At 44.0% G+C, this 26,045-nt stretch overlaps 2 protein-coding genes across 6 annotated transcripts in view; one reads left to right on the top strand and one right to left on the bottom strand.

The window, feature by feature from the left end:
- Positions 1-22,135, bottom strand: part of LOC139544163 (seizure 6-like protein) — a 69,388-nt gene extending 47,253 nt beyond the window's left edge. For 2 of the 3 annotated variants that reach the window (XM_071350966.1, XM_071350967.1), the window contains exon 1: positions 22,003-22,135. In XM_071350966.1, the coding sequence (XP_071207067.1) occupies positions 22,003-22,096 (94 nt within the window). In that variant the 5' untranslated portion in view covers positions 22,097-22,135. The remainder of the gene's footprint in view (positions 1-22,002) is intronic. The other variant, XM_071350968.1, reaches the window with a different exon arrangement.
- A 36-nt stretch (positions 22,136-22,171) lies between these two features.
- The window catches only part of npm2b (nucleophosmin/nucleoplasmin, 2b), a 42,275-nt gene continuing 38,401 nt past the window's right edge, over positions 22,172-26,045 (top strand). For all 3 annotated transcript variants that reach the window (XM_071350974.1, XM_071350975.1, XM_071350973.1), the window contains exon 1: positions 22,172-22,285. The gene's annotated coding sequence lies outside the window, so the exon portion shown is untranslated. The remainder of the gene's footprint in view (positions 22,286-26,045) is intronic.

Raw genomic sequence — 26,045 nt, 5'->3', positions numbered from 1 at the left:
CGGATTGAATCCCAGCCCTAAAATGAATGCACCAATTGAAGTGTTTCTCTAAGGCTGTAAGCCTGATTGGGTGAGGCAACAGAGCTGGGCGCTGATAGGCTGATGCTGATTGAGCTGGGAGCTGATGCTGAGTTGGCTTGTTTCTGTCCGTCAGGCCCTCCAGAGAGAATGCACAGCTGACCTAATGATTTCCACAGTGAGCTGATACACAAACACACCGGTCCATCCTATCTGTAACTGGGTGTTTGAGTCAGGCTATGGGTCTCTCTCTCTCTCATCCTCCTCTATCACTTTATTTATATACCTCCTCCTCCGTACTCCCTCCCTCCCTCCCCTCTCCTCTCCTTTCATCCCTCTCTCTCTGCCGCCCATTTCTTCTCTATACAGAGTGTTGTGTAACTATGTATCTCAAGGACAACACATACGTTATTAATAAGCACTAATAGCAAATTACTAATAAGCACTTTCATCATCATTTGTGTCTGCCTACTGTATCCCAACTCAACCATTTCTAACAGAGAAGATTCAGTAAAACCACACTCATGGGAGGAGTAACCTTGTCTGAGACCTGAAGACTTGTGTTAGCTCTCCAAGCTGATGCCAAGGTTGTAGCTCAGCGCGGGTAGCACATTAATGTTGTGAATAGATGACCTGGGTTCAAATCCAGTCGATCACACCACAGGACACCTACAGCAGTACTTTAAAATCCTTCTTTCCTTGAAGTAACCTCTGATCTGACTGGTTCTATATTCATCTGACTGACACACACATCTATCTCATGCCTTTCTGACATTTCATCCTTAAAGATGCACTATGCAGAAATCACACCGCCATTTCCTGTTTTTTTTGTTGACATTTTTTAAATGTAACCTTTATTTAACTAGGCAAGTCAGTTAAGAACAAATTCTTATTTACAATGACGGCCTACATGGGAACAGTGGGTTAACTGCCTTGTTCAAGGGCAGAACAACAGATTTTTACCTTTTGGTAGCTCGGGGATTCGATCCAGCAACCTTTTGGTTACTGGCCCAACGCTCTAACCACTAGGCTACCTGGTTGCTAAAATTCGAATAATTTGCCTAATTTCAGTTTAAGTGGCAAAACAAGCAAGCACAGTGTCGAGAATCATTGTATCATCTCAACCACTGTAAAAAAATATATTTGCCATGACCAAAAACATAGTAATTTCAGCTGTTTGAAGCTGGTGTACAAAACCAAAAGTAAAAGACACAAAACCTAAACTTAAGAACAGGAAGAATATAAATAGAGCACATAGAACAGATCTACCACTTCTTATACTTGCTTTCAATGAGAATGACAGATCTATTTTATGCAAATTTGGTCGGTTTGCCCAGAAAGTTACATATTGCAGCTTTAATGATTATTAACATTCTCCATGTTGACATGCAATCCCCACGGAAACCCTCAGGTACTTGCTAAAGCAGTCTTCCTCCTTCCCTCCTTCTCCTTCTGCCCCCACACGTCCCCCATCACTACTCTCCTTCTGCCCCCACACGTCCCCCATCACTACTCTCCTTCTGCCCCCACACGTCCCCCATCACTACTCTCCTTCTGCCCCCACACGTCCCCCATCACTACTCTCCTTCTGCCCCCACACGTCCCCCATCACTACTCTCCTTCTGCCCCCACACGTCCCCATCACTACTCTCCTTCTGCCCCCACACATCCCCATCACTACTCTCCTTCTGCCCCCACACGTCCCCCATCACTACTCTCCTTCTGCCCCCACACGTCCCCATCACTACTCTCCTTCTGCCCCCACACGTCCCCCATCACTACTCTCCTTCTGCCCCCACACGTCCCCATCACTACTCTCCTTCTGCCCCCACACGTCCCCCATCACTACTCTCCTTCTGCCCCCACACGTCCCCATCACTACTCTCCTTCTTCCCCCACACCTCCCCCATCACTACTCTCCTTCTGCCCCCACACGTCCCCCATCACTACTCTCCTTCTGCCCCCACACGTCCCCCATCACTACTCTCCTTCTGCCCCCACACGTCCCCCATCACTACTCTCCTTCTGCCCCCACACGTCCCCCATCACTACTCTCCTTCTGCCCCCACACGTCCCCCATCACTACTCTCCTTCTGCCCCCACACGTCCCCCATCACTACTCTCCTTCTGCCCCCACACGTCCCCATCACTACTCTCCTTCTGCCCCCACACGTCCCCCATCACTACTCTCCTTCTGCCCCCACACGTCCCCATCACTACTCTCCTTCTGCCCCCACACGTCCCCATCACTACTCTCCTTCTGCCCCCACACGTCCCCATCACTACTCTCCTTCTGCCCCCACACGTCCCCCATCACTACTCTCCTTCTGCCCCCACACGTCCCCATCACTACTCTCCTTCTGCCCCACACGTCCCCCATCACTACTCTCCTTCTGCCCCCACACGTCCCCATCACTACTCTCCTTCTGCCCCACACGTCCCCCATCACTACTCTCCTTCTGCCCCCACACGTCCCCATCACTACTCTCCTTCTGCCCCACACGTCCCCCATCACTACTCTCCTTCTGCCCCCACACGTCCCCATCACTACTCTCCTTCTGCCCCCACACGTCCCCATCACTACTCTCCTTCTGCCCCCACACGTCCCCCATCACTACTCTCCTTCTGCCCCCACACGTCCCCCATCACTACTCTCCTTCTGCCCCCACACGTCCCCCATCACTACTCTCCTTCTGCCCCCACACGTCCCCATCACTACTCTCCTTCTGCCCCCACACGTCCCCATCACTACTCTCCTTCTTCCCCCACACCTCCCCCATCACTACTCTCCTTCTGCCCCCACACGTCCCCCATCACTACTCTCCTTCTGCCCCCACACTTTCCCAATTCCTCTCGATCTCCTCCTTTAATTCCTTCTCTCCCTCAATCTCATACCTTTACTCTACTGGTAACTAGAGACGGGCAGGAATGCGAGTTGAGTTTCAATTATTCTGGACACACACACACACACGCACACACACACACACACACACACACAGGGACCCTAACTAGACCAGTGCATAGTGGAGCCAAATAGCAGGCTTCAGTGAATCATAACGGTTTCTTTCAATGTCATCATGGTTATTTATGGCTCATCATTCACTCCTCCGCTCTCTCACTTCTCTTCTCTCTCTTTCACTATATGGTTTGTATGGCAGTATGTGTCTGATGATGACCCTATCATTCACTCCTCTGCTTCCCTCTCCTCTACCATCACGACAGCCAAACATTTCTCACCACTTCCTCTCCTCTACCATCACTAGTCATACATTCCTCCTCACTTCCTCTCCTCTACCATCACTAGTCATACATTCCTCATCACTTCCTCTCCTCTACCATCACTACAGCCATACATTCCTCATCACTTCATCTCCTCTACCATCACTACAGCCATACATTCCTCATCACTTCATCTCCTCTACCATCACGTCCTGTGTGAATTTAAGTATGCTCTCTCTAATTCTCTCGTTCTCTCTTTCTTTCTCTCTCTCGGAGAACCTGAGCCCTAGGACCATACGTCACGGCAAACCGGGCATGATGACTCCTTGCTGTCCCCAGTCCACCTGGCCTTGCTGCTGTTCCAGTTTCAACTGTTCTGCCTGCTGTTATGGAACCCCTACCTGTTCAACTCTTAATGATCGGCTATGAAAAGCCAACTGACTTTTATTCCTGATTATTATTTGACCATGCTTGTCATTTATGAACATTTTGAAAATCTTGGCTCTCTCTAATTCTCTCCTTCTCTCTTTCTTTCTCTCTCTCGGAGGACCGGAGCCCTAGGACCATACGTCAGGACTACCGGGCATGATGACTCCTTGCTGTCCCCAGTCCACCTGGCCCTGCTGCTATTCCAGTTTCAACTGTTCTGCCTGCGGTTATGGAACCCCTACCTGTCCCAGACCTGCTGTTTTCAATTCTTAATGATCGGCTATGAAAAGCCAACTGACATTTATTCCTGATTATTATTTGACCATGCTTGTCATTTATGAACATTTTGAAAATCTTGGCTCTCTCTAATTCTCTCCTTCTCTCTCTCTTTCTCTCTCTCGGAGGACCTGAGCCCTGGGACCGTGCGTCGGGGCTGCCGGGCGTGATGGCTCCTTGCTGTCCCCAGTCCACCTGGCCTTGCTGCTATTCCAGTTTCAGCTGTTCTGCCTGCGGTTATGGAACCGCCACCTGTCCCGGACCTGCTATTTTCAACTCTTGATGATCGGCTATGAAAAGCCAACTGAAAATTATTCATGATTATTATTTGACCATGCTTGTCACTTATGAACATTTTGAACATCTTGGCATAGTTCTGTTATAATCTCCACCCAGCACAGCCAGAAGAGGACTGGCCACCCCTCATAGCCTGGTTCCTCTCTAGGTTTCTTCCTAGGTTTTGGCCTTTCTAGGGAGTTTTTCCTAGCCACCGTGCTTCTACACCTGCATTGCTTGCTGTTTGGGGTTTTAGGCTGGGTGTCTGTACAGCACTTCGAGATATTAGCTGATGTACGAAGGGCTATATAAAATAAACTTGATTTGATTTGATTTGATCACTACAGCCATACATTCCTCATCACTTCCTCTCCTCTACCATCACTACAGCCATACATTCCTCATCACTTTCTCTCCTCTACCATCACTACAGCCATACATTCCTCATCACTTTCTCTCCTCTACCATCCCTACAGCCATACATTCCTCATTGCTTCTTCTTTATCCCCTCTACCATCACTACAGCCATACAGTACATACCTCATAATTTCCTCTCCTCTACCACCACTGCAGCCATACATTCCTCATCACGTCATCTTTCTCTCCTCTACCATCACTACAGCCATACATTCCTCATCACGTCATCTTTCTCTCCTCTACCATCACTACAGCCATACATTCCTCATCACTTCCTCTCCTCTACCATCACTACAGCCATACATTCCTCATCACTTCATCTCCTCTACCATCACTACAGCCATACATTCCTCATCATTTCCTCTCCTCTACCATCACTACAGCCATACATTCCTCATCACTTCATCTCCTCTACCATCACTAGTCATACATTCCTCATCACTACATCTCCTCTACCATCACTAGTCATACATTCCTCATCACTACATCTCCTCTACCATCACTAGTCATACATTCCTCATCACTTCATCTCCTCTACCATCACTAGTCATACATTCCTCATCACTTCATCTCCTCTACCATCACTACAGCCATACATTCCTCATCACTACATCTCCTCTACCATCACTACAGCCATACATTCCTCATCACTACATCTCCTCTACCATCACTACAGCCATACATTCCTCATCATTTCCTCTCCTCTACCATCACTACAGCCATACATTCCTCATCACTTCATCTCCTCTACCATCACTAGTCATACATTCCTCATCACTACATCTCCTCTACCATCACTAGTCATACATTCCTCATCACTACATCTCCTCTACCATCACTAGTCATACATTCCTCATCACTTCATCTCCTCTACCATCACTAGCCATACATTCCTCATCACTTTCTCTCCTCTACCATCACTACAGCCATACATTCCTCATTGCTTCTTCTTTATCCCCTCTACCATCACTACAGCCATACAGTACATACCTCATCATTTCCTCTCCTCTACCATCACTGCAGCCATACATTCCTCATCACGTCATCTTTCTCTCCTCTACCATCACTACAGCCATACATTCCTCATCACTTCCTCTCCTCTACCATCACTACAGCCATACATTCCTCATCACTTCCTCTCCTCTACCATCACTACAGCCATACATTCCTCATCACTTCATCTCCTCTACCATCACTAGTCATACATTCCTCATCACTTCCTCTCCTCTACCATCACTACAGCCATACATTCCTCATCACTTCATCTCCTCTACCATCACTACAGCCATACATTCCTCATCATTTCCTCTCCTCTACCATCACTACAGCCATACATTCCTCATCACTTCATCTCCTCTACCATCACTAGTCATACATTCCTCATCACTACATCTCCTCTACCATCACTAGTCATACATTCCTCATCACTACATCTCCTCTACCATCACTAGTCATACATTCCTCATCACTTCATCTCCTCTACCATCACTAGTCATACATTCCTCATCACTTCATCTCCTCTACCATCACTAGTCATACATTCCTCATCACTTCATCTCCTCTACCATCACTACAGCCATACATTCCTCATCACTACATCTCCTCTACCATCACTACAGCCATACATTCCTCATCACTACATCTCCTCTACCATCACTAGTCATACATTCCTCATCACTTCATCTCCTCTACCATCACTAGTCATACATTCCTCATCACTACATCTCCTCTACCATCACTACAGCCATACATTCCTCATCACTTCCTCTTTCTCTCCTCTACTTTCCCACTCCTGCCGCATTCCAACTACTTAACCATCACTCGTTCTGATACCAAGAATGATGACTGCATCCAAACCATCTCTGGTCATATCAGTTATGCTCTTAATAGGTTATGTCATCAATATGAGTCAACCTAATGGGTGATGTCATCAACATCAGTCAGTCTTCTTCCCATCAGTTCAATCCATCTGGGAGCTCAGGTTTCAGAGATAGGAGACACGAGACGTTTTGTGTTCGTGATCTACGGTCACCTCCAAAATTATTAGCACCCTTGATAAAGATGAGCAAAGAAGACTGTATAAAATAAGTAATAAAAAAAACTGAGCTATATTGTATACTTAAAACATTGGAAAATTGCATTATTTTATACAAATACAATTGCTCAGAGAAAAATATTTTGTTAAGCAAGTAATAAATATGCACCCTCCCCTAGCAATGATAAGGGCACTTAGTGTAACGCTCTTCTACCTCGTCCTCCTCCTCAGACGAGGAGAGAAGGATCAGATGACCAAAATGCAGCGTTGTAATTAGACATGATATTTATTAAACAAGGACGAAAACGAACACGAAAATATACTTGAAGAATTTAAAAAACAACAAACGACGTAGACTGACCTGAACATAAGAACTTACATAAAACCGAAGAACGCATGAAACAGGAACAGACTACAACAAACGAACGAAAACATGAAACAGTCCCGTGTGGTGCATACAGACACAGACACAGGAAACAACCACCCACAACAAACAAAGTGAAACCACCTACCTTAATATGATTCTCAATCAGAGGAGATGAAAACCACCTGCCTCTAATTGAGAACCATATCAGGTCACCCATTAACCAACATAGAAACAGAAAACATAGACTGCCCACCCACACTCACGCCCTGACCGACTAACACATACAAAAACAACAGAAAACTTAGCCTTTTTCTATAATGTTTTATGAGATTGGAGAACACTTTGGGAGGGATCTTAGACCATTCCTCCATACAGAATCTTCCCAGATTATTGATATTCTTCGTCTGCGCTCATGGACTGCCCTCTTCAATTCAAACCACAGGTTTTCAATTGGGGTCAACTAAGTACGGATGGCCATTGCAAAATTTAGATTTTGTGGTTAATTAACAATTTATTTGTAGATTGTGTGTGTGCTTGAGGTCATTGTCTTGCTGGAAGATCCACTTGTGGTCAGGCTTCAGCCTCCTGGCAGAGGCAAAAATGTCCTGGTACTTGGTAGAGTTCATGATGCGTTGACCTTAACAAGTGCCACAGGACCAGTGGAAGCAAAACCAGTGGAAGCCCCATAACAGTTCCAATCAAAGTGCCAATGCTGTTTAGCAAACTCCAGGTGTTTAAATGTGTTGGTTGTTCTCAATAAAGTATTTTTTATGCCAACCGTTCCAAATAGCCTATTGGCATGGAGGTTGTGTCTAATTGTAGACTTGGATACCAAATCTGTACGTGGGAACAAGATACACATGCATTCTCTACCAGGCAAGTTTACCACTGTTCTATTGGTTTTAAACTTGTTAATTGTTGTAAGCGGCATATTTGTTTTTTCAGTAGTGTTTTTGGACCAACAACAAACAACAATTTGTGTCTTTTCATGCATGGATTATCTTCCTTTCTCCATGGTTATGGATGCAACTACCTGTCACAGTCTCACGTCAAAATTACACATTCATCCATGTTTCTCAAAAGTCAAATATAAGTGTTTAAGGTTAGCTTTAGGCCTTGTCTCCGAATTTTTAAGGTTAGGGTGAAGTTTAGGCATTAACTGAGAAATCTTAGGGCTAGTCATTAACTCTGAATGGTTAAGGTTTGGGTTAGGCTTAAACAAAAATCTCAAAAAAGAACTTTCTATCACTGGATTCGAACTTGCAACCCTTGGATTCAGAGGCAGATGCTTATGCTCACTGTTGCCCCTAGTGGCCAGATTCTACGTCATCAAATCAAATCAAAGTTTATTTGTCACGTGCGCCGAATACAACAGGTAGACCTTACAGTGAAATGCTTACTTACAGGCTCCAACCAATGGTGTGAAAAAAAGAGAAGTTATGTGTGTGTGTGTGTGTGTGTGTGTAGGTAAGTAAAGAAATAAAACAACAGTAAAAAGACATTTGAAAAAAGAGTAGCAAGGTTATATACAGACACCGGTTAGTCAGGCTTATTGAGGTAGTATGTACATGTAGGTATTGTTAAAGTGACTATACATATATGATGAACAGAGAGTAGCAGAAGCGTAAAAAGAGGGGTTGGCGGGTGGTGAGACACAATGGCAGATTGCCCGGTTAGCCAATGTGCGGGAGCACTGGTTGGTGGGGCCAATTTAGGTAGTATGTACATTAATGTATAGTTAAAGTGACTATGCATATAAGATAAACAGAGAGTAGCAGCAGCGTAAAAGAGGGGTTGGGGGTGGGGGGGGGGCACACAATGCAAATAGTCCGGGCAACCATTTGGTTACCTGTTCAGGAGTCTTATGGCTTGGGGGTAAAAACTGTTGAGAAGCCTTTTTGTCCTAGACTTGGCACTCCGGTACCGCTTGCCATGCAGTAGTAGAGAGAACAGTCTATGACTGGGGTGGCTGGGGTCTTTGACAATTTTTAGGGCCTTCCTCTGACACCGCCTGGTGTAGAGGTCCTGGATGGCAGGCAGCTTTGCCCCAGTGATGTACTGGGTCGTACGCACTACCCTCTGAAGTGCCTTGCGGTCGGATGCCAAGCAATTGCCGTACCAGGCAGTGATGCAACCGGTCAGGATGCTCTCGATGTTGCAGCTGTAGAACCTTTTGAGGATCGCAGGACCCATGCCAAATCTTTTTAGTTTCCTGAGGGGGAATAGGCTTTGTCGTGCACTCTTCACGACTGTCTTGGTGTGTTTGGACCATTCTAGTTTGTTGTTGATGTGGACACCAAGGAATTTGAAGCTCTCAACCTGCTCCACTACAGCCCCGTCGATGAGAATGGGGACGTGCTCGGTGCTCCTTTTCCTGTAGTCCACAATCATCTCCTTAGTTTTGGTTACGTTGAGGGATAGGTTGTTATTCTGGCACCACCCGGCCAGGTCTCTGACCTCCTCCCTATAGGCTGTCTCATCGTTGTCGGTTATCAGACCTACCACTATTGTGTCGTCAGCAAACTTAATGATGGTGTTGGAGTCGTGCCTGGCCATGCAGTCGTGGGTGAACATGGAGTACAGGAGGGGACTGAGCACGCACCACTGGGGAGCTCCAGTGTTGATGATCAGCGTGGCAGATGTGTTGCTACCTACCGTCACCACCTGGGGACGGCCTGTCAGGAAGTCCAGGATCCAGTTGCAGAGGGAGGTGTTTAGTCCCAGGATCCTTAGCTTAGTGATGAGCTTTGAGGGTACTATGGTGTTGAATGCTGAGCTGTAGTCAATGAACAGCATTCTCACATAGGTGTTCCTTTTGTCCAGGTGGGAAAGGGCAGTGTGGAGTGCAATAGAGATTGCATCATCTGTGGATCTGTTTGGGCGGTATGCAAATTAGGGTGGGTCTAGGGTTTCTGGGATAATGGTGTTGATGTGAGCCATTACCAGCCTTTCAAAGCCCTTCATGGCTACGAACGTGAGTGCTACGGGCCTGTAGTCATTTAGGCAGGTTGCCTTTGTGTTCTTGGGCACAGGGACTATGGTGGTCTGCTTGAAGCATGTTGGTATTACAGACTCAATCAGGGACATGTTGAAAATGTCAGTGAAGACACCTGCCAGTTGGTCAGCACATGCCCAGAGCACTCGTCCTGGTAATCTGTCTGGCCCCGCAGCCTTGTGTATGTTGACCTGTTTAAAGGTCTTACTCACGTCGGCTACGGAGAGCGTGATCACACAGTCGTCCGGAACAGCTGAAGCGCTCATGCATGCCTCAGTGTTGCTTCCCTAGAAGCGAGCATAGAAGTGATTTAGCTCGTCTGGTAGGCTCGTGTCACTGGGCAGCTCGCGGCTGTGCTTCCCTTTGTAGTCTGTAATAGTTTGCAAGCCTTGCCACATCCAACGAGCGTCGGAGCCGGTGAAGTATGATTCAATCTTAGCCCTGTATTGACGCTTTGCCTGTTTGATGGTTCGTCGCAAGGCATAGCGCGATTTCTTGTAAGCTTCCGGGTTAGAGTCCCGCACCTTGAAAGCGGCAGCTTTACCCTTTAGCTCAGTGCGAATGTTGCCTGTAATCCATGGCTTCTGGTTAGGGTATGTACGTACAGTCACTGTGGGGTCGATGTCCTCAATGCACTTATTGATAAAGCCAGTGACTGATGTGGTGTATTCCTCAATGTCATCGGAAGAATCCCGGAACATGTTCCAGTCTGTGATAGCAAAGCAGTCCTGTTGTCACGGACGTTAAAAGAAGTGGACCAAGGTGCAGCTTGGTAAGCATACATTTCTATTTTTATTTAAAATGTCGCCAACAAAACAACAAACGAAAAACAAACGCGAAGCTTACAGGGCAAAGTGCCACTAACAAAGATAACTACCCACACTGAAAGGAGGGAAAAAGGCCTACCTAAGTATGATTCCCAATCAGAGACAACGATAGACAGCGGTCCCTGATTGAGAATCATACCCGGCTAAAACATAGAAATAAAGAAACATAGAAAACAAAACATAGAATGCCCACCTCACATCACACCCTGACCTAACCAAATAGAGAAATAAAACTGCTCTCTAAGGTCAGGGCGTGACACCTGTAGTCATCTCCCCACATCCTCAGGCACGGATGGTCGTGAAATACTGACTTTATCCATGGGTGACCTGGCTAGATGGATGACAAAGCGATTCTGCATATATTACCACATTTTTATACCCCAGTGAAACAGGAAGCCATGGAATGCCAATATTCAGTTCTGTAAACTGAGATTAATTTTAAAAAGTAGAATGTTAATGCAGATTTAATTTTGTTTGATTTCATTTATAAGAATCTTTAGGGGTGTCAATAATTTTGACACTTATCTACTAAAGGGTTATTCTTTATTTTGACTATTTTCTACATTCTAGAATAATAGTTAAGACATCACAACTATGAAATAGCACACATGGAATCATGTAGTAAGCAAAAATCAAAATATATTTTATATATTTGAGATTCTTCAAAGTAGCCACTCTTTTCCTCGATGACAGCTTTGCACACTCTTGACATTCTCTCAACCAGCTTCATGAGGTAGTCATCTGGAATGCATTTCAATTAATAGGTGTGCCTTGTTAAAAGTTAATTTGTGGAATTTCTTTCCCTTTTAATATGTTTGAGCCATTCAAGACCAAGTCCATATTATGGCAAGAAAAGCTCAAATAAGCAGAGAGAAATTACAGTCCATCATTACTTTAAGACATGAAGGTCAATCAATCCAGAAAACTTCAATAACTTTCTCTTCAAGTGCAGTCGCAAAAATCATCAAGCGCTATGATGAAACTGGCTCTCATGGACCACCACAGGAAAGGAAGACCCAGAGTTATCTCTGCTGCAGAGGATAAGTTAATAAGAATAACTGCACCTCAGATTACAGCCCAAATAAATGCTTCACAGAGTTCAAGTAACAGACACATCTCAACATCAACTGTTCAGAGGAGACTGTGTGAATCAGGCCTTCATGGTCGAATTGCTGCAAAGAAACCACTACTAAAGGACACCAATAATAAGAAGAGACTTGATTGGGCCAAGAAACATGAGCAATGGACATTAGACTGGTGGAAATATGACATTTTTGGTTCCAACCACTGTGTCTTTGTGAGAAGCAGAGTAGGTGAACGGATGATCTCTGCTCATGTGGTTCCCAGCTCATGTGCTGGTGACACTGTCTGTGATTTATTTAGAATTCAAGGCACACTTAACCAGCATGGCTACCACAGCATTCTGCAGCGATATGCCATCCCATCTGGTTTGGGACTATAATTTGTTTTTCAACAGGACAATGACACAACACACCTCCAGGCTGTGTAAGGGCTATTTGACCAAGAAGGAAAGTGATGGAGTGCTGCATCAGATGACCTGGCCTCCACAATCACCCAACCTCAAACTAATTGAAATGGTTTGGGATGAGTTGGACCGCAGAGTGAAGGAAAGGCAGCCAACAAGTGCTTAGCAAATGTGGGAACTCCTTCAAGACTGTTGGAAAAGTATTCCGGGTGAAGCTGGTTGAGAGAATGCCAAGAGTGTGCAAAGCTGTCATCAAGGCAAAGGATCGCTACTTTGAAGAATCTCAAATATAAAATATATTTTGATTTGTTTAACACTTTTTTTGGTTACTACATGATTCCATATGTGTTATTTCATAGTTTTGATGTCTTCACTATTATTCTTGAATGTAGAAAATAGTCAAAATAAAGAAAAACTCTTGAATGAGTAGGTGTGTCCAAACTTTTGGCTGGTACTGTATATGTTTTGAGCATACAATATAGCTGTGTGTGTGTGTGTGTGTGTGTGTGTGTGTGTGTGTGTGTGTGTGTGTGTGTGTGTGTGTGTGTGTGTGTGTGTGTGTGTGTGTGTGTGTGTGTGTGTGTGTGTGTGTGTGTGTGTGTGTGCTGAATCTTACAGCAGGCATAACTGTGAGAATACAATACCTCAATGATCAATAACATCTTGTTTGTATAGACCATTTAACAAATGCCTTAGTCACCAAGTGCATAACAGCTACCAAGACCTACTCCCCCTCAGAGCATGGTGAGGCAACAGTAACCACTGAAAAGGCTTATTATATCTCCCCATCTCTCCCTTCCTCTCTGTCTCCCCTCGTTGCCGTTCAGTTGTCTCATCTTGTCTCTCCTCGCTTCCATACTCACAGGCACACTCTAGTTTCTAAAACTCCCAACAGCTATGTTCCAATCAGACCTTCTGTGTTCCAAAGGCCAGATGACTTGATATCTGAGGTGCGTAGCAACAAAGAGCCAGCGGGATAGTTCCAGCAGGATGGATTGATTTAACTGTCTTATAGTCATGATGGGCTTTTCCACCAAACTTTTTTTGAGGTGATGGATGTAGACAAGTAGAAAAATCACACAATAACAGTCCTATCCCCACAGTTTAGATGGAATCTGAGTTCTATAGAATCATTTCAGTTTTGATTCGTTCAGAGTGTTAGTGTAGATGCCACATTGTTCTTTGACACTGCAGAACATTGTGGAAAAACTGAGTTTAAATGTATTTGGCTAAGGTGTATGTAAACTTCCGACTTCAACTGTATTTATTCACCCTATTTGCTATGAAGCCCCTAAATAAGATCTGGTGCAACCAACTACCTTCAGATGTCACATAATTAGTGAAATAAAGTCCACCTGTGTGCAATCTAAGTGTCACATGATCTCAGTATATACAGTTGAAGTCGGAACTTTACATACACCTTAGCCAAATACGTGTAACTTCTTTGGGACTGGGGGGCAGTATTGAGTAGCTTGGATGAATAAGGTGCCCAGAGTAACACAAAAGCTAGAATATGCATATAATTAGAAGATTTGGATAGAAAACACTCTGACGTTTCTAAAACTGTTTGAATGATGTCTGTGAGTATAACCGAACTCATATGGCAGGCAAAAACCTGAGAATAATTTTTTCAAGTGATTGCCTATCCAATATACAGTGTCTATGGGGTCATATTGCACTTCCTAAGGCTTCCACTAGATGTCAACAGTCTTTAGAACGTTGTTTCAGGCTTATACTATGAAGGGGGAGCTGTTTGAATCAGGGGTCTGGCAGAATGCCATGAGCTAAGTCATGCGCGCAGCCGTGAACGTGAGCTGCGTTCCCTTTCATTTCTAAAGACCAAGGAATTGTCCCGGTTGAAACATTATTGAATATTTATGATAAAAACAGCCTAAAGATTGATTCTATACATCGTTTGACATGTTTCTACGAACGTTAATGGAACTTTTTTGACTTTTCGTCTGGACTTAATGCCCGCGCATTGTGCATTTGGATTACTGGACTAAACGCGCAAACAAAAAGGAGGTATTTGGACATAAATTATGGACTTTATCGAACAAAATAAACATTTATTGTGGAACTGGGAGTGCATTCCGATGAAGATCATCAAATGTAAGTGAATATTTATAACGCTATTTCTGAGTTTTGTGACACCGCTCCTTATTTGGAAAATGGCTGTATGGTTTTCTGTGACTAGGCGCTGACCTAACATAATTGTATGGTGTGCTTTTACCGTAAAACTTTTTTGAAATCTGACAGCGGTTGCATTAAGGAGAAGTTTATCTTTAATTGTATGTTTAACACTTGTATATTTTATCAATGTTTATGATGAGTATTTCTGTAATTTGATGTGGCTCTCTGCACTTTCACCGGATGTTTATTTGAGTCAATGCATTTCTGAACATAACGCACCAATTTCAAATTAGGTTTTTGGACATAAAGATGAACTTTATCGAACAAAACACACATTTATTGTCTAACATGGAGTCATGGGAGTGCCATCCGGTGAAGATCATCAAAAGTTAGTGATTCATTTTAACGCTATTTCTGTCTTTTGTGACACCTCTCCTTTGGAAAATGGCTGAATGGTTTTCTGTGGCTAGGCGCTGACCTAACATAATCGCAAGGTGTGCTTTCGCCGTAAAGCCTTTGTGAAATCAGACACTGTGGCTGGATTAACAAGAAGTTTATATTTAAAATGGTGTGTAAGGAGGAATTTTAATTATGAGATTTCTGTTGTTTTGAATTTAGCGTCCCACATATCCCAAAGAAGTTAAATTCAGTTTTCACAATTCCTGACATTTAATCCTAGTAAAAATTCCCTGTCTTAGGTCAGTTAGGATCACCACTTTATTTTAAGAATGTGCAATGACACAATAATACTATAGAGAATTACTTATTTCATCTTTTATTTCTTTCATCACATTCCCAGTGGGTCAGAAGTTTACATACACTCAATTAGTATTTGGTAGCATTGCCTTTAAATTGTTTAACTTCAAATGTAAACTTGTTGTAAACAAATGTTTCGGGTAGCCTAAGTTGGGTGAATTTTGGCCCATTCCTCCTGACAAAGCTGGTGTAACTGAGTCAGGTTTGTAGGCCTCCTTGCTCGCACATGATTTTTCAGTTCTGCCCACACAGTTTCTATGGGATTGAGGTCAGGGCTTTGTGATGGCCACTCCAATACCTTGGCTTTGTTGTCCTTAAGCCATTTTGCCACTTTGGAATTATGCTTGGGGTCATTGTCCATTTGGAAGACCAATTTGCGACCAAGCTTTAACTTCCTGACTGATGTCTTGAGATGTTGCTTCAATATATCCACATAATTTTCCTCCCTCATGATGCCATCTATTTTGTGAAGTGCACCAGTCCCTCCTGCAACACAGCACCCCCACAACATGATGCTGCCACCCCCGTGCTTTACATTTACATTTAAGTCATTTAGCAGACGCTCTTTACGGTTGGGATGGTGTTCTTCGACTTGCAAGCCTCCCCCTTTTTCCTCCAAACATAACGATGGTCATGTACGGTCCCGTGTGGCTCAGTTGGTAGAGCATGGCGCTTGCAACGCCAGGGTTGTGGGTTCATTCCCCACGGGGGGACCAGGATGAATATGTATGAACTTTCCAATTTGTAAGTCGCTCTGGATAAGAGCGTCTGCTAAATGACTTAAATGTAAATGTAAATGTCATTATGGCCAAACAGATCTATTTTTGTTTCATCAGACCAGAGGACATTTCTCCAAAAAGTACAATCTTTGTCCCTACATGCAGTTGCAAACCGTAGTCAGGCTTTTTTATGGCTGTTTTGGAGCAGTGGCTACTTCCTTACTGAGCGGCGTTTCAGGTTATGTTGATAAAGGACTCGTTTTACTGTGGATATAGATACTTTTGTGCCTGTTTCCTCCAGCATCTTCACAAGGTCCATCGCTGTTGTTCTGGGATTGATTTGCACTTTTCGCACCAAAGTACGTTCATCTCTAGGAGACAGAACACGTCTCCTTCCTGAGCGGTATGATGGCTGCGTGGTCTCATGGTGTTTATACTTGCATACTATGGATTGTACAGATGAACGTGGTACCTTCAGGCAGGTCTTGGCTGATTTATTTTTATTTTCGCATGATGTCAAGCAAAGAGACACTGCGTTTGAAGGTAGGCCTTGAAATACATCCACAGGTACACCTCCAATTGACTCAAATGATGTCAATTAGCCTATCAGAAGCTTCTAAAGCCATGACATAATTTTCTGGAATTTTCCAAGCTGTTTAAAGGCACAGTCAACTTAGTGTATGTAAACTTCTGACCCACTGGAATTGTGATACAGTGAATTATAAGTCAAAATAATCTGTCTGTAAGCAATTGTTGGAAATATTACTTGTGTCATGCACAAAGTAGATGTCCTAACTGACTTGCCAAAACTCTAGTTTGATAACAAGAAATGTGTGGAGTGGTTGAAAAACAAGTTTTAATGACTCCAACCTAAGTGTATGTAAACTTCAGACTTCAACTGTATACACCTGTTCTGAAAGGCCCCAGAGCCTGCAACACCACTAAGCAAGTCGGACCATGAAGACCAAAGAGCTCTCCAAACAGGTCAGGGACAAAGTTGTGGAGAAGTACAAATCAGGGTTGGGTTATAAAAAAATATCATAAACTTTGAACATCCCACAGAGCACCATTAAATCCATTATTAAAAAATGGAAAGAATATGGCCCCACAACAAACATGCCAAGAGAGGGCCGCCCACCAAAACTCACGGACTAGTCAAGGAGGGCATTAATCAGAGAGGCAACAAAGAGACCAAAGGTAACCCTGAAGGAGCTGCAAAGCTCCACAGCAGAGATTGGAGTATCTGTCCATAGGACCACTTTAAGCTGTACACTCCACAGAGCTGGGCTTTATGGAAGAGTGGCCAGAAGAAAGTAATTGCTTAAAGAAAAAAATAAGCAAACATGTTATGTGTTCACCAAAAGGCATGTGGGAGACTCCCCAAACATATGGAAGAAGGGGTACTCTGGTCAGATGAGACTAAAATTGAGCTTTTTGACCATCAAGGAAAATGCTAAGACTGGCGCAAACCCAACACCTCTCATCACCCCGAGGACATCATCCCCACAGTGAAGCGTGGTGTTGGCAGCATCATGCTATGGGGATGTTTTTCATCGGCAGGGACTGGGAAACTGGTCAGAATTGAAGGAAGGATGGATCGTGCTAAATACAGGGAAATTCTTGAGGGAAGACTGTTTCAGCCTTTCAGAGATTTGACACTGGAACAGAGGTTCACCTTCCAGCAGGACAATGACCCTAAGCATACTGCTAAAGAAACACTCGAGTGGTTTAAGGCAAAACATTTAAATGTCTTGGAATGGCCTAGTCAAAGCCTATAACTCTATCCAATTAAGATTCTGTGGTATGACTTAAAGATTGCTGTACGCCAGCTGAATCCATCCAACTTGAAGGTGCTGCAGAAGTTTTGCCTTGAAGAATGGGCAAAAATCCCAGTAGCTAGATGTGCCAAGCTTATAGAGACATACCCCAAGAGACTTGCAGCTGTAATTGCTGCAAAAGGTGGCTCTACAAAGTATTGAATTTGGAGAGGTGAATAGTTATGCATGTTCAAGTTCAGTTTTTTGTCTTATTTCTTGTTTGTTTCACGATAAAAAATATTTGGCATCTTCAAAGTGGTAGGCATGTTGTGTAAATCAAATGATACAACCCCCCCCAAAATCTATTTTAATTCCAGGTTGTAAGGCAACAAAATAGGAAAAATGTAAAGGGGGGTGAATACTTTCGCAAGCCACTGTATTTAACATCATGCCAGACAGACGTAGCTATCGGCGTCGCTCTGAGTATTGCTTCTACCTTCTTTTATCATCACACACACCGCAAACACGCACACAGTCTCTGGAACGGAACCAGGCAGGCTGTTCAATGGGACTCTGTAATGAAGGGTAGACAGACGAGGGGTCTGTTCAGATAATGGTGATGAGGGATGAAGCAAAAAGAAGATGAAATATTAGCAGTATAAAAAGCTGGGCCGGAAACTATCCTGATCGTGCCAATCAACTGGAACCTCAAACTCAACTCACAGCCATCGGCCCTAAGGTGACAGTTAGTATTGAACTGGGCCCAGCTAGAATGGGCTTACTGCACCTTATACTGTGCACAAATGTGATTCTAACCACTGACCCCTAACATTAACGGCTAAAATAGCTTAGGGTAGTTATTGCCCATTCTGGTCCTTTTTAACATCGAGACAAGCCACAGCATCAAATCAAGTCAAATGCTTACTTACAAGCCCTTAACCAACAATGCAGTTTTAAGAAAATGGAGCTAAGAAAAAATTGACTAAATAAACTAAAGTTACTAGTTTTAATGCCATGCCATGGAGAGGAGAGTGTGAATCCTAGGATGTGTAATCCACACGGTCAGATATGGAGCAGTGGGACCAGTAATGTCACTGTTATTATCCTGATACAAACTTCTGTTCGGTCATCATCCCGACCCTAGTAGAGGCTGTGCTAAAGCTGTGGAAACATCAATGCACAGACACTTAGTCAGGACAACAACAGCAGCAAGGACAAAACAGGGGAAGAGACAGTCCAACACAAAACTCCTGACAGTTCAATCACACCGCGCACGGATTGGGCTGGGTTCAGAGCAGCTCAGCCACACAGTTAAGCTGCAGTTAATTGCTTCTATTGTGGAATAGTGTCAGCAGCATCCCTACAACCACAAAGTCAGCCAGAACTGATCATCCTGGACACACACACACACACACACACACACACACACACACACACACACACACACACACACACACACACACACACACACACACACACACACACACACACACACACACACACACACACACACACACACACACACACACACACACACACTGTTGTCAATGTTATACTATGGTGAAGGGAGGGCCTCTGGCGAATGAGAGAAAATGGTGAGGAAAAAATAAGAGGTGATCTGATGAGAAGAGAAAGACGAATTACGGATGAGTGAGTTTTACAGAGAAGAGAGCAGACAACCTGCCACGGAGAGGAGAGAGAGGAGAGCGGGGAGGAGAGAGAAGAGGGGAGAGGAGAGAGGGAAAAGGGGAGAGGAGAGAGGGAAGAGGGGAGGAGGGAGAGGAGAGAGAAGAGGAGAGAGGCCAGTATGAGAGAGGGGAGATGGGAGTATGAGAGAGGAGAGGAGAGGGGGGAGGAGAGAAGAGGAGAGTATGAGAGAGGGGAGAGGGGACTATGAGAGAGGGGAGAGGGGAGTATGAGAGAGGGGAGTATGAGAGAGGGGTGATGGGAGTATGAGAGAGGAGAGGAGAGGGGGGAGGAGAGGGCGGAGAGGAGTATGAGAGAGGAGAGAGGGGAGGAGAGAGGGGAGAAGAGTATGAGAGAGGGGAGATGGTAGTATGAGAGAGGGGAGAGGGTAGTATGAGAGAGGAGAGGAGTATGAGAGAGGGGAAAGGGGAGTACGAGAGAGGGGAAAGGGGAGTATGAGAGAGGGGAGAGGGGAATATGAGAGAGGAGAGGAGAGGGGGGAGGAGAGAGGGGAGAGGAGTATGAGAGAGGGGAAAGGGGAGTACGAGAGAGGGGAAAGGGGAGTATGAGAGAGGGGAGAGGGAGAGGGGAATATGAGAGAGGGTAGTATGAGAGAGGAGAGGGGGGAGGAGAGAGGAGAGAGGAGTATGAGAGAGGGGAAAGGGGAGTACGAGAGAGGGGAAAGGGGAGTATGAGAGAGGGGAGAGGGTAGTATGAGAGAGGAGAGGAGAGGGGGGAGGAGAGAGGGGAGAGGAGTATGAGAGAGGGGAAAGGGGAGTACGAGAGAGGAGAGGGGGGAGGAGAGAGGGGAGAGGAGTATGAGAGAGGAGAGGAGCGGGGGGAGGAGAGAGGAGAGAGGAGTATGAGAGGGGAAAGGGGAGTACGAGAGGGGAAAGGCGAGTATGAGAGGGGAAAGGCGAGTATGAAAGAGGGGAAAGGCGAGTATGAAAGAGGGGAGAGGCGAGTATGAAATAGGGGAGAGGGGAATATGAGAGTGGAGAGAGGGGAGAGGAGAGAGGGGCGTATGAGAGATGGGAGATGAGAGAGGGGAGTATGAGAGAGAAGAAAGAAAAGGGGGAGAAGAGGAGGGGAGAGGGGAGGAGATGATAATAGAGGGGAGGAAAAGAGGACAGAAACTGTGGGAGCGAATGTAATGCCAGGAGAAGAGTAGAAAGAGAAGAAGAGAGAAATAGATGAAAGAAGTGCTGGCTAGAGAATAACGTGCCAGCTTCCATCTAATGTCCTCCCGTGAGTTCTCTTTACCCTGTAGAGTCCAGCGGCGGTCACAGAGAGACCAGACCTCTGTGTCCCAGCCCGTTACAGACACGGTCAACCGGCGTAACAAGGTCAATCTAATAACAACACACAATATACTTCCGATAAAATATCTGTACGTGTATGAGGACAGAGGTAATTTCTCAGAAACAGCGTGCACACAGACACACACACACACACACACACACACACACACACACACACACACACACACACACACACACACACACACACACACACACACACACACACACACACACACACACACACACACACACACACACACCCAGCAGCGTGGGCATCAAGCCGTGTGCGTGGTGATACTATGAACGTATTAGAGCCAGTTTCATGGCAGCCCAGTCTGTGGGTGTCTGTGATGACTAGAAGACATATCAGCTATAGGCTACAGAACACAGAGCCTATCAGCAAATGAAGAGGAATACCTAACAGCCCCTCTGAAGACAAAAACACATCATAATCTATTATTGTAGCCCATGAACTGAGAGAGAAATAAATAGTGAGTGAGAGAGGGAGAGAGAGAGAGCAGGAGAGAGAAATAACATTTTGATTAAATAGAGAACATCAACAGCAGAGAAACGGTCCTATATTTCTGTCTGGCATTCAGTTAGCAGGATTGTGGAGGGTCATAGAAAGCCTGACACACACACACACACACACACACACACACACCCTTTGTCGAGGCGCAGATCATGTTGCTGCAACCCCACAAATCAGTACATGTTTTATAAGATTTGTCACACACAACGCAGCGCATTAGACATTTTTTTTCCTGACAAACAGAGATATTCATGAAGTCATAGGCAGAATCCAAAAACAACAATTGGATAGGCTAATTGTCGTGTGTGTTGTGTTATTTGTGCCTGTCTCTCTCCCACGCGTCACGATTTACTGTAGGCTATTCCACAGCCTGTAACAACAAGCTCTATCATCAGGACCAGAACAACAGTAGCCTAGGTCTAGCTCTTAGACCATATTGTCTAGCTCCTCTAGCCTAACGGTCTAAGCACATGATATGTCCAATGTCATTTAAAGTGCTAAAACATTAATTATACTAGCCTACCAGGCCGAAAATTAAGATTCGTATCATGATTATAATTGGAAAACGCGAATAGTCTTATTTAAGTAGCCTACGCTATTTAGCCTTCACCAGCAGAATAGACAAACAGACAAACAAACCAAAGTTGTGATAGTCATTCATGCTGGATAGGAGCCAGGGGGTAACCTCATACATTCAACTCAGCCCAATGTGTTAGGCGCTTAGGGCAAAAACGCGCACACACCAGTCAGAAAGTTAAACTCAGCATCGTTACCTTGTGTTTCTGCCACGACGCCGGTCCAAATCATACGGAGACAGAGACAGAGCAGCGCTGGCAGGGCACCGATTCGGTAACGGCATGGTGGCATGGCTCCACACAGCCAGGCTGAGCCGGTCCGTCCAGAGAGAACTGCTAACGGGAAATGCACGAGGAGAATAGTTGGGTGGTGGTCGACGTTCGATCTGCACCGAGACAGTTGTGCTCGCGCAGCAGGGATCTTCTCGATGTGACGCGCCGCTTGTTTTTCTCCTCAAGGCGCACTGTGAGGATCAGTGTGGTGGGTTTCTCTGCGGTCCGTATGTCATGTCTCTCTCGCCTGAACCCCGCAATCTGCCGGGTCTCTTCTTCCTCTTCTGCCCTGATCTCTTCTCTCCTCCCTCTCAGTACCAATCTGCATGCCTCTCTCTCTTTCTCAAACACACACACGCACACACCCACATACCTGACATTAAAGGCCTGTAATGACAGATCAATAGTCCATAGTCTACATTTAAAGATATGTCCTGGCTTCAAATTCCAAACGGAAGTAAAGCTATATTCAGTGCAAATGTTCATTTATTGTCTTTTCATTAGAGAGGATAAATGACAAAATAATGTAATCAAGTTAATAGGAGGATTTGCTGTGATTAATCCCGATTAATTGCTAATTTATAATTTGCTCAGATTGAGCTTTCATTTCAAACTGCAATATGTAACTTTTTGGGCCACGACCAAATTATCATAGAAATGTGAGTTATAGCGCTATCATCCTCATTGAAAGCAGGTCTAATAAGCGGCAGATCTGTTCTATGTGCACAATTTCTATGCTTCCCGTTCTTAAATTTACTGTTTGCTTTTTTTGTTGTATACCAGCTTCAAACAGCTGAAAATACAATATTTTGGGTTATGGCAAATCTATATGGTACAATGATTCCCTACGCTATACTTGCTTGTTTTGCACATAAACTGAAATTAGGCAAACTATTAAAATTTTTGCAACCAGGAAATGGTGGTGCAATTTCTGCATAGTGCACCTTTAAGATTTGTATACAAAAAGCATTACAATAATATTGATTTATTGATTTTGTCCAAAGTAAGGGTTAGCAAAATCTGGTACATTGATAAAGCACACTTTCTTTAACCTCCATGTCAACTTGTTTTGCCATCACATTGTTGTTCTTAGCTGTATAGAGGATGTATTTTGGATGTTTTCAGTGTATTTTGAACGCTTTCAAACAATGCGATTAATTGCGCAAAAAAAACCTTTCTGCACTAAATTTACAAAAAGTTGACTCAAGTTAAAAGTAGGGACTTTTCATACATCACAGGGGTTGAATCTATCAACAGCCCATGTTAGTGCCTGCCTTTGTCAATAATTTGGAATTAAAACTGCTGCCGGAGACCGCTGATTGTGGTTACACTTTGTGTGTTTGTGTGTGTGTGTGTGTGCAACAGTCCTCGACCCCTCTGCATTCACGCAGCAGATGCCCGTATCCATGGCGATGCCCTGTTGTACATCTGAAATGACAGAATGGAAAACATGAGCAGAGGAATACAGAAAAGGGAGGTGAAGAAAGTATCTCCATAGTACACTGTTTAAAAGGATAGAGAGAGAACTAGACAGAAAGCATTTGGTTTAGATAGATAGGTGTTGGGGCTAGATAAAGAGATAGATAGAAAGTGTTGGGGTTAATATAGAGAGGGATATAGAACGTGTTGGAGTTTAGATAGACGGACAGTGTTGGGGTTTATATAGAGAGAGATATAGAGAGATAGAAAGTGTTGGTGTTTAGATGGATAGAAAGTGTTGGGGGTTCGATAGATAGATATATATATAGAAAGTGTTGGGGTTTAGATATATAGAAAGTGTTGGGGTTTAGATATATAGACAGTGTTGGTGTTTAGATAGATGTACAGTGTTGGGGTTTAGATAGATGGACAGTGTTGGGGTTTAGATAGATGGACAGTGTTGGGGTTTAGATAGATGGACAGTGTTGGGGTTTAGATAGATGGACAGTGTTGGGGTTTAGATAGATAGACAGTTTTGGGGATAAGCTATAAAGACAGTGTTGGGGTTAGATAGATTGACAGTTTTGGGGATAAGCTATAAAGACAGTGTTGGGGTTTAGATATATAGAAAGTGTTGGGGTTTAGATATATAGACAGTGTTGGGGTTTAGATAGATGGACAGTGTTGGAGTTTAGATAGATGGACAGTGTTGGAGTTTAGATAGATGGACAGTGTTGGGTTTAGATAGGTGGACAGTGTTGGGGTTTAGATAGATAGACAGTGTTGGGGTTTAGATATATAGAAAGTGTTGTGGTTTAGATGGATAGAAAGTGTTGGTGTTTAGATATATAGACAGTGTTGGTGTTTAGATAGATGTACAGTGTTGGGGTTTAGATAGATGGACAGTGTTGGGGTTTAGATAGATGGACAGTGTTGGGGTTTAGATATATAGAAAGTGTTGGGGTTTAGATGGATAGAAAGTGTTGGGGTTTAGATGGATAGAAAGTGTTGGGGTTTAGATAGATGGACAGTGTTGGGGTTTAGATATATAGAGAGTGTTGGGGTTTAGATAGATGGACAGTGTTGGGGTTTAGATATATAGAAAGTGTTGGGGTTTAGATAGATGGACAGTGTTGGGGTTTAGATAGATGGACAATGTTGGGGTTTAGATATATAGAGAGTGTTGGGGTTTAGATAGATGGACAATGTTGGGGTTTAGATATATAGAGAGTGTTGGGGTTTAGATAGATGGACAGTGTTGGGGTTTAGATATATAGAAAGTGTTGGGGTTTAGATAGATGGACAGTGTTGGGGTTTAGATAGATGGACAATGTTGGGGTTTAGATATATAGAGAGTGTTGGGGTTTAGATATATAGAAAGTGTTGTGGTTTAGATAGGTGGACAGTGTTGGGGTTTAGATAGATAGACAGTGTTGGGGTTTAGAAAGATAGACAGTGTTGGTGTTTAGATGGATAGAAAGTGTTGGGTTTAGATAGATGGACAGTGTTGGGGTTTAGATAGGTGGACAGTGTTGGGGTTTAGATATATAGAGAGTGTTGGGGTTTAGATATATAGAAAGTGTTGTGGTTTAGATAGGTGGACAGTGTTGGGGTTTAGATAGATAGACAGTGTTGGGGTTTAGAAAGATAGACAGTGTTGGTGTTTAGATGGATAGAAAGTGTTGGGTTTAGATAGATGGACAGTGTTGGGGTTTAGATAGGTGGACAGTGTTGGGGTTTAGATAGATAGACAGTGTTGGGGTTTAGATATATATAAAGTGTTGTGGTTTAGATAGATAGAAAGTGTTGGGTTTAGATAGATGGACAGTGTTGGGGTTTAGATATATAGACAGTGTTGGGGTTTAGATATATAGAAAGTGTTGTGGTTTAGATAGGTGGACAGTGTTGGGGTTTAGATAGATAGACAGTGTTGGGGTTTAGAAAGATAGACAGTGTTGGTGTTTAGATGGATAGAAAGTGTTGGGTTTAGATAGATGGACAGTGTTGGGGTTTAGATATATAGACAGTGTTGGGGTTTAGATATATAGAAAGTGTTGTGGTTTAGATAGGTGGACAGTGTTGGGGTTTAGATAGATAGACAGTGTTGGAGTTTAGAAAGATAGACAGTGTTGGAGTTTAGATAGATAGACAGTGTTGGAGTTTAGAAAGATAGATGGACAGTGTTGGAGTTTAGATAGATAGATGGACAGTGTTGGAGTTTAGATAGATAGACAGTGTTGGAGTTTAGATAGATAGACAGTGTTGGAGTTTAGAAAGATAGATGGACAGTGTTGGAGTTTAGAAAGATAGATGGACAGTGTTGGAGTTTAGATAGATAGATGGACAGTGTTGGAGTTTAGATAGATAGACAGTGTTGGAGTTTAGATAGATAGACAGTGTTGGAGTTTAGAAAGATAGATGGACAGTGTTGGAGTTTAGAAAGATAGATGGACAGTGTTGGAGTTTAGAAAGATAGATGGACAGTGTTGGAGTTTAGATGGATAGAAAGTGTTGGTGTTTAGATGGATAGAAAGTGTTGGGGTTTAGAT

Source organism: Salvelinus alpinus, chromosome 18 (assembly GCF_045679555.1).
Source record: "Salvelinus alpinus chromosome 18, SLU_Salpinus.1, whole genome shotgun sequence".
Taxonomy (NCBI): Eukaryota; Metazoa; Chordata; class Actinopteri; order Salmoniformes; family Salmonidae; genus Salvelinus; species Salvelinus alpinus.
The sequence above is the reverse complement of the archived record's forward strand: the minus strand, read 5'-3'. Positions and strand labels throughout refer to the sequence as shown.